Raw genomic sequence first — 9,362 nt, 5'->3', positions numbered from 1 at the left:
CAGTATAAAAAAAACAAAAAAAACTTAATGCCAGAGGAGTTCAATGTCCATTCATTTAAAGTCAATTCAGAGTTCAATAAAATGTACTTCCTTTAAAATATTGAGAGACTTTAAAATAATAATAATAAGAAGCTGAATTATATAAGTAATATTGCTATCCATCCCATAAAACACAAAATATAACATCACATCAAATACATTAATCTGTACATTAGTACTCATTTTTCTATTTATGAAATTTTGCCTATCAGTCCAAAATAAAGTCGAATGATTACAGTGAAAAAAACAAATGAAATATTGTTTCTCAATCTGAGTCACAGAAAATATATATAGAGTCTATATTTATTTTAAATCTTTCTAATATTTCTTTAACAGGGTAAATTCTATGTAAAATCTTGAAGGATAATTCTTTCACTTTATTATTGATACAATATTTGTTTAGAATACAACAAGCCTTTTTCCACTGTAAATCACCCATAATAGATGACCAAAAGGAGGTGTAACACAGTTCAAAACATCTCTAATGTGTCTGTTAGTGCATGGTTTATTCAGAATGTTAATATCTACAATAAAAATATGCTCAGTACTAATAATGTCAATTTCTGTGGGATTACAACTCTTTAAAAAATTGAAGAGAACCTGTGGGAGCTGCATCAAAAAATAAAAGCATATTCCTTGGGTGTGACTGGTATCTTAAATCTTTGAAGAAATTCTGAATATGACATCAACAGACTATTATTATTTACCAATTGACCAAGTAACTTCCGCCCTTATCTTCCGTTTGTGGAGAAACTACAAAGTGATAAATATGACGAAGAAAGAAGGGAATTGATATCAGGAGTAAATGATGGAATTATTACAATGGGAAATCTGCTAGGAAAGACATCTAAGAAAGTACACAATCTTCTAATTAATTACTTTAGGGCAACAGGAATAATGGAGAGAATTTCATTAATATTATTATTAATATTGTTATTATTATTATTTATTTATTTTTAATATTTTTTTAAAATATTTTTTTATTATTATTTTTTTTCTACCAATCTACAGCTCCACACTCCAGTCCAGCAGGTGGCAGTAATGCACCTATAAGCTGGTTTGCCAACCGCCAATAAACACCAACGAAGAAGAAGAAGTAGAACTACAAAGTGACGTCACACAGGTATGGAGGAAGAACAGGATGGGCAGGTAAAGGTGGGGGTAGACAGGTAAAGGTGAGCTCCTCTCTGTCGCGCGTACTACTACTCAGGGAAATACACCGACGTTTTGTTTGACTCCTTTGTTTCTCCATTTTGAGCCGACTGTATGTAAGTAACGCCTAAAATCCACATGTAATATCGTGAATATGTATGTTTGTGCTTCAACCATTTCATTTGAATACAGTGAAACGTCTGTGTTTTGCCCTCGGCTAATCTGGGTGTTGTTGGTGGTTGAGATTTTAAGATTATTGTATGTGATATGAAGCATTTTAGGGGTGGGGTTGGTTATTATGTGTTGTAAATAAGTTATATTAACTGTTGCAGCTGTCTGCCATGTCCTACATTAACTCAAAATGAGAGTAAACATTAAGTCTGTATAGTGTCAGAACAGGGGAAATAAAGACTCATCTTGGTTATGCAGGAAGTCAGGTTTGGAAATTAACTTTGTGTCCACCTGCCACTGTGGCTGATTTCAAAATCTACTGATAAAATATGAACTGCACACATATGTTTGACCAAGGTGACAAAAGGTAACTCAACCCCTGCAAGTTTCAAAATCTACACTCAATAGTTAGGCTGCATGGTGAAATGGGTGCAAAACTAGCAGCCACTTGCAAATTTATATCAGCATTTGGCTGGTGCTAATTTCCAAACATGTAGGGAGTGTTTCATATGTGTGCCATGGTTATTATATAATACACTTAAATACCAGCAAGTAACAATCTATCCAACAGAACCACAAAATGGTGAAGCAGGAGCAGGAGTTAGCCAACCGGCCTGACAACACCGCCTTCACTCAGCAGAGACTTCCGGCATGGCAGCCCATGCTCTCCGCTGGCATTGTCATCCCAGGGTTTGTCGTCATCGGCCTGGCGTTCATCGGCATTGGCGTTGCACTCTTTGTCACCTCACAGAGCATCCAGGTGTTGGAGGTATGACTGTCAGACTGCCGAGCACACAATTCAGTTGGGTGGCATACTGGGGAATTAAGGCTCAGATATCGCCACGAGAGGAGGAGACACAGTAACTGGGTTGAAGTGAACAAACCTTGAGTCAATATTAAAACTTTTCAGTGTTGAGATGAAAGAAAATGGTGTACAGTACAAAACTGTACACTGCTCACAGACTTGTCACTTGTAAGCGATATCGTACTGTGTCTGTAACACTTGATGGAGACAGGTGTTGTAGTCATCAATAATTAATAATGGCCTTTCTTGTTCTTTCCACACAGTTGGACTACACTGGGGTTGCCCCAGGGTCAGAATGCTTCAAGTGCACTGACCCAAAACCAACGCCTTGTGTGTGCGAGCTGACCTTCGACATTGACACTTTATTTAAGGTTGCATTGGAGCTTTGCACAAACACATTCACACACATATGAACAGTAATGAAATTGAACTATATTTCTGGCTGCGGCTGAACCTTGAATGTTTGTTTTTGTGATTCTGTTTTTCCTCCACAGGGACCCGTGTTCTTTTATTATGGGTTGGCAAACTACTTCCAGAACTACAGGAGGTACGGTGCGTCCAAAGATGATAGCCAGCTGTCTGGAGACTTGGATGCCTTTAAGGTGAGTTGACAACATAGGATATTGAAAAATGTATTTAAATTTCTATGGGGAAAACAAAATCCATATATTCTCAATTGGAATAAAGATATGCTGAGTTGAGTTACGTTTTGTCACCTTGGTCAAACATATGTGTGCAGTTCATATTTTATCAGTGTACATTTTTGTAACAATGCATGGATCATATAGCTGCATAGTGATATTCTATGTCATTGCCCATCTCTCTATTAAGTATTTATTTGATCGATGAAAATTCTGTTCTCTGTGTCTCTTGAAGGGTCCCGATGACACCTGTGCACCCTATGACTATGACAGCAACGACAAACCAATTGTACCATGTGGATCAATAGCAAACAGCATGTTCAATGGTATGTAAGGATGTTTCAAATTCATTTGGATTTAAAGGAGCAATGTGTAGTGGCATCCAGCGGTGAGGTTGCAGATTGCAACCAACTGAATACTCGTCCGCTCAATCCCTCCCTTCCCAAGCGTTTTGAAAAATCTACGGTGGCCTTCAGGTAACATAATAATGTAAAAGGCTCTCTCTAGAGTCAGTGTTTGATATGTAGATATGATAGGCTCATTCTAAGGTAATGAAAACACAATGATTCTTAGTTTCAGGTGATTACACAAACGAAAACATAGTTATGAATATATTATTCCATTTCTGCTAATAGATCCCCCTAAATCATACACACTGGTCCTTTAAGTTTATTTGCTGTGTGTATTTGCGTATTAATTCTTGTTTTTTTTTAAGACACCTTCAAGCTGTATCAGATCGTCAATGGGACAAAGAAACTGGTGCCCTTCGATGGAAAAGGGATTGCTTGGTGGACAGATTACAACGTCAAATACAGAAACCCCAGTGTCACTCCTCTGAAGGACGCATTCAACGGTAAAAACTTACTTTACTGTAACTGGCTGTTCTGTTCAGGTAGTGCTATGGTGCAGATTAATTAAGTTTTTAATGAGGGGTTCCCAGCCTGCTCAAAATGAATTGGCTGGTCACAAGTTGTATTGAAGGGAGTATTGTGGATGAAATGAGTAACTTAGTTTAGTGCAGGTAAATCACATTTTAATATAATGTTTCATGAATCATGATAGCTGATTTAAAATCTTGACTTACAGGTACTGTGAAACCCTTATTTTGGCCCAGGCCTGCTTACGAGTTGGACACCGCAGACCCCGCTAACAACGGCTTCATCAATCAAGACTTCCTGGTGTGGATGAGGAGGGCGGCCCTGCCAGATTTCAGAAAGCTGTATCGACGAATCACAGAGGGGGATTATAAAGAGGGTCTGCCAGCTGGAAACTACTCCCTTGAAATTGCCTACAGTATCCTTTCATACATGTTACAGATTCTGGGATGATTTTATGGATGGTGCTTACACTAGCCATTTTTTACTTGGACCCTATTTAATCTTTATTCCATCACTCAAATTAGCACTATATAGCTATAACACATCTTTCTCAACATATTGACACTCGCACTGTGATGAGACAAGACAATGGCCAAAGTATTTAACAAAGGCCTATCTTACAGTGAGTCTTAAGTGTTAAATCAAGTGCCTGCTGGCAAGAAAGGTGTAAATATGGTGGATTTTGTGAAGCCATTCAAGTGAGAGCAAAATTATACACGAGCAAGGGGTGATAAGTTATTCAAACACATCACTGTGTTGATGCTGTGCCATTCCTTGTGCTGGGTATGAGGAAGAAGAAACTCTTTACTTGTTTAAAACAGCATGTAAATCTGGATAATGAATCTTATCATCAGGGGATATTATGCTTTAAACAAGAACATCTGTGTGGTTGAAGGAGCTTTACACCGTTCCATCCACATGAGATTTACAGATTTACAAAGCTTCAAATCTACATAAAGAGGTCAGCTATTGTTTTGGCCACGTTTTGTGTCGTGTTACAACAACAGCCTAACCTGTTTAACCAGTTGGGTGTGATTCTGTTTTTAGCTGGGCAGAGTGAACACAATGACTCAGGAGTTCCTTAAGTGAAGAAAGAAACAGGCAAATTTTCTGACATAAGTAAATGTGCTAGGCAAATAATCTTTTCACATGATTGATTGCTGTTTTACTTGAAGCCTATGAAGGCCTATGTAAATACCTCAGACATGGTTCATTTTGCTTAAAGGACCATACCACCGTGTTTCCAAGTTTAAATACCTAAAAGGTGCAGTGTGTAGGATTTGCCGGCAGCTAGTGGTGTGGTTGCAGATTGCAACCAACTGAGTACCCCTCCGCTCGCTCCTCCCTTTCCAAGTCTGCGGTAACATGAGCCGCTGAGTGCAAAACCGTGGTAACAACATTCGCCTGGCTCAGAGGCCATCCTTACCATAATAACACTACTTTAGGAGCAACAGAAGTTCCACGGTTTTCCACTCTGTGGTTCATGTTACCGCAGTTTGTGTGTCAGAGGACCACGGTGGCCTTCAGGTATGTAAAAATGCAAAAGGCTCTCTCTCGAGCCAGTGTTCTGACATTTTAGAAAAATGCCAGAACAACATGGCGGACTCTGTGAAGAGGATCCGCTCCATACATAATTTGTAGTAACTGAGTTGAAACAGTCATTCCCAAAGACTGGTTCGGGACCCACAGGTGGGTCGCAGGAGATTTTATTAGGGTCGCCATCTAAATTTGCAGAATTTCTTCCATAGTCTTTTATTTAGGATTTATATCTGCAGTACACCTTTGAGCCACATGAGGGAGCCTGAAGGTTTGTATTGTTCTGATAATTGTAGCCTCCTTTTAACATTGAATCTAACATGAAAGGCAAATGTACATTCTGTTTGTGTTACTGATGAGAGGAAAAAAACAAGAACCTGTTAACTCTGTCTAAATGTATTTATTTGGTCTCATTTATAAAGTATTTACCTTGTGTATATGTTTTCAATAACACATGCATACAACGAAGTTGTGATATATCAAACGTGTATCTCTTAAAAATAGCTGGTTTACCTATTCAAGATAATATAAGGTGATGCGGAAATGCTCAGGAATGTTCATTTTCGCACAAATTCACTCTTCGCCTAATTTCTAGATAAATCCTATTGTGAATCGGTTTGTCATTTTTTAAAAGTGGATCCCCACAAAAAGTTTTGGAAACAAGGAGTTAAAACACTTTAAAACAAACGGTTAAAACGACCACTGGTTGTTTGATACAGCATCTTAATGCAGTTTTGTATATTGAATGCTTCAGTGAATATATTGGCACAAGGTCACTATTTTTTGTTTATTTTATGCATTTCCATTTTTGCTATATATCCTTAACATTTTGTCCCCCAGACTATCCTGTTCTGAGCTTTGATGGGAGAAAGAAGGTGGTGTTCAGCAACGTGTCCTGGATGGGTGGCAAGAATGAGTTCCTGGGCATTGCCTACCTCGTGGTTGGTTCACTGTGCGTCTTCATGTCCATAGTCATGCTCATCGTCTATGCTAAATTCAAGTTTCCTGAGGAAGACTGAGGATGGAGGTTTATCAACCCTATCAACATTTTTTTCCTTCTTTTTATCCGTTTTTACTCAATGGGATGATAAGCGCATAGTACAGTGCTCCCACAAAGGGGAGTAAAGAGCGAGACTCCACTTATGAACATGTGATATTCTGGACATGAAGATGTATCCTGAGGAGTAGAGGATGCCTGGTCTCGACACTGGAGTTCCCCATGACTGCAAAATAGGATGATTTTCAATATGGGGACATATTGGGATAATATGGGGACACTACTTGTCTACAAAGTTAGGTTCTCCTGAGTGCAAAAACACCGCAAAGTCAGCTACCATTCCTTGCTGGTGGAACAGCTGTAAGCAGTGTCTCTTAAATTTTTACATCATCACAAAATGAGCTTCTTCCTCATTTTAGGTCAGTAATAAATCATTATAAAGCCATAAACTATTTGATAAGCCATATGATACTGGACAAGAATTTTTACTTGATTGTGTGAGATGTTTAGCTTTGCTTGGAAATAATGCTGTAAGATGTGGGAATTTTAACTCAGGGATCTGGTGTACGGGCTATGCAAGCTCATGTTTTAACTCGTGCCATGGTTATTTTACTTCAAGTTGATATTTATTAAATAAAATGACAAAAAACAATTATCTCTGTCTTATTATTATGACATTTAGGTTCCACAGGCAACAGTGCCATGCTATGTTTACATAATTTTTAACCATCTATGATGGATTATATGGAAATGCGGGCTTCCCATTATCAATAGGCAAAGTTTTTATCTCTCAGCTTTCTTTATTATGACTTCAGAGGTAGTCTATAGTTTCAGTTTTTTCAGATCTCGAATGATATTCTGCAAGCTTTTTGGCCTTTTGCAGGTCTGTCTTCTCAACTGACTCAAGTCCAAGCTCCAGGTATTATTTTATTTTTGATTGGTCTGGATGTTCAGGTTTATAAAAAAAGTAGAAGTAATAAGCATAACATTTTATAAGATGCATGACAAATTTATAGATAATGCATTAATTTGTGATAGCATGAGTCTGCATAAAAGTGCATTGATGTTAATGCCTGTCACATTGTGACAAAGGGTGTGATTATCTTATGGTAAATATAGCAGCGTCTTATCAATTCAATTCAATTCAATTTGCTTTATTGGCATAACTGTCAGGTGAACAATATTGTCAAAGCGTCAATTCAATAATAAATAAAAATAAAAAAAACAAAATAAAAATAAAAACATATATATACAATTCATTAAGCAAATTACAATATATAGATATTTAAAAAGAACATGCACGTAAATGAAAAAAAACAATAAAGAAGTAATTAATGTTTGTTGTGTCAATAAAACAAACAAACAAATACAAAACAATTAATAACAATATATTGCAATATCAAAGAATAAATGTAAAAAACAAACAAAAACAAACCAAAAAAAAAACATGAAGTGTGTCTTATCACTGAATTAGTAATATAATTATTAACAGTTGTTCATTGACTGTGAGGATTTCTGGATTTTTAGCTGCATCATTGCAGACAACTCCCTTTCTCTCTGTCATAAGAGAGAAAAAATTGATTTGTTCAACTGCATTGTGGGTATTGTAGTTTTTTGCTTGTACAGCACAATGAAATACCAAACCCCTTGAACTACAAATACCATAATCCATTGCGCGAATAAACCAGACCTTCCACGGGTGCGGCGTTTTGACAGCAGCAGTCCGTCTCTGACCCAGACACTGCAGACAGCAACATAACGTCAGTCTCTTTGTTCACTGTCACACAGCTTACCGGCCATCGTTGACTTCGCTTCAAAAGGATGTCGGACGGCGGAGGGACGGAGGAGAACTCCGGCACCATGGAGGTGTCGACCGTTCAGACGGTGGCGGATACCTCGGTGCTGCAGAAGCACATGAGGAAGCTGGTCCCGCTGCTCCTGGAAGATGGCGGCGAGGCCCCGGCGGCTCTGGAAACCGCCCTGGAGGAGAAGAGCGCCGTGGAGCAGATGAGGAAGTTTCTGGCCGACCCGCAAGTTCACACCATCCTGGTGGAGAGAAGTGCTCTCAAAGGTAACGGCTACTACATTGAGCTAGTAGTGGGCAAGTAGTAGCAGTGTTAAGCTATAGCTTTCTGGCTCCATCCGTCACATTGTTAAGACAACTACGTCACACTGGGTGGGGAAGAGAACAACACAACACACTCCTATGAAGATCCTCAGTTTATGCTGTGATACTGGTTAACTTAAGCAGTTAATATATATTTGTTTGCTGTTGTAGTGTAGAATTGAATGTAAGTTAGTCAATCAATCAATCAATACTTTTATTGCCATGTCAACCCACAGTTTATTGTCATCTGTTTCGGTGCAGTGCTCATTAAAAACAGACAAAGGGGGCGGCTGGTTAGCTCAGTCGGTAGAGCGAGCGCCCATGTAAATGCCAAGGCTCAGTCCTAGCAGCGGTGGACCCGGGTTCGAATCCGGCCTGTGGTCCTTTCCGCATGTCATCTCTCTCTCTCCCCCTTTCCAACACTCTATCCACTGTCCTATCAATAAAATGCTTAAAAATCACCCCAAAAAATAACTTAAAAAAAACAAAAAAAAAAACAGACAAAGGACAAAAGCACACACATATATAAATAAAAAAAAAAACATAGTGTACATAGGAGACAACCACCTACATTTATACAATCATTCAGACCAATAAAATCCTAAAATGCTCAAATACTGTGAAGAGCCTTGTGCTATTGCAACTTCCCCTAAAGTGTCTAGTGCAAAACATGTATGTGCATGTATGCTGGAGCTCAATTTCCTCCCACATAGAGCCTATGCATTTGAGTTTAGGTGCCTAATAGCATCAGGGTACGTGCTGTTCCTGAATGGGGATGTCCTACACCTCAGACTCTTCCATCTCCTTCCAGACTGTGACAGAGAAGACCAGGACACTCTCCACTGTGGCTCCTCTGTTAGCGTTACCATTGTGTTAATGTAGAAATACTGTTTGTTGACAAGTGACACTGTGCTAATAATAACACAAGCACCACCTCAATTCAAAGAGAATGCATCCTTTGTAGTAAACTGCAAGTCATGTTATGTGCTCCTTCTTGGGGGTTTTATCATGTGAACCAGCTTGTGTCAATGAACAC

The 9,362-nt window shown here is 38.6% G+C and overlaps 2 protein-coding genes across 3 annotated transcripts in view; both read left to right on the top strand.

The window, feature by feature from the left end:
- Positions 1-1,143: 1,143 nt before the first annotated feature.
- tmem30b (transmembrane protein 30B) lies at positions 1,144-6,874 on the top strand. 2 transcript variants are annotated; one of them, XM_037747471.1, is made up of 8 exons: positions 1,144-1,162; positions 1,934-2,131; positions 2,431-2,538; positions 2,662-2,769; positions 3,044-3,134; positions 3,524-3,661; positions 3,895-4,101; positions 6,063-6,874. In XM_037747471.1, the coding sequence occupies exons 2-8, from the start codon at positions 1,943-1,945 to the stop codon at positions 6,239-6,241; spliced, it is 1,020 nt and encodes a 339-aa protein (XP_037603399.1). In that variant the 5' UTR covers positions 1,144-1,162; positions 1,934-1,942; the 3' UTR covers positions 6,242-6,874. The 2 variants fall into 2 exon arrangements, with proteins under 2 accessions (XP_037603399.1, XP_037603398.1); XM_037747470.1 differs by lacking the exon at positions 1,144-1,162 and adding an exon at positions 1,169-1,307.
- Positions 6,875-7,922: 1,048 nt separating this feature from the next.
- dync1h1 (dynein, cytoplasmic 1, heavy chain 1) overlaps positions 7,923-9,362 on the top strand; it is a 32,311-nt gene continuing 30,871 nt past the window's right edge. Inside the window, exon 1 of the mRNA XM_037746397.1 lies at positions 7,923-8,290. Within this exon, the coding sequence (XP_037602325.1) occupies positions 8,041-8,290 (250 nt within the window). The 5' untranslated portion in view covers positions 7,923-8,040. The remainder of the gene's footprint in view (positions 8,291-9,362) is intronic.

Source organism: Sebastes umbrosus, chromosome 16 (genome assembly GCF_015220745.1).
Source record: "Sebastes umbrosus isolate fSebUmb1 chromosome 16, fSebUmb1.pri, whole genome shotgun sequence".
Lineage (NCBI taxonomy): Eukaryota > Metazoa > Chordata > Actinopteri > Perciformes > Sebastidae > Sebastes > Sebastes umbrosus.
This window is presented reverse-complemented; position numbering and strand designations above follow the sequence as displayed.

Excerpts from the sequence above, each read along its gene's own strand:
- tmem30b (XM_037747471.1), top strand. The coding sequence starts at position 1,943 with ATGGTGAAGCAGGAGCAGGAGTTAGCCAACCGGCCTGACAACACCGCC. Across the intron at positions 2,539-2,661 it reads ACATTGACACTTTATTTAAG|GGACCCGTGTTCTTTTATTA; the intron begins GTTGCATTGGAG and ends TTTCCTCCACAG. Across the intron at positions 2,770-3,043 it reads GAGACTTGGATGCCTTTAAG|GGTCCCGATGACACCTGTGC; the intron begins GTGAGTTGACAA and ends TGTCTCTTGAAG.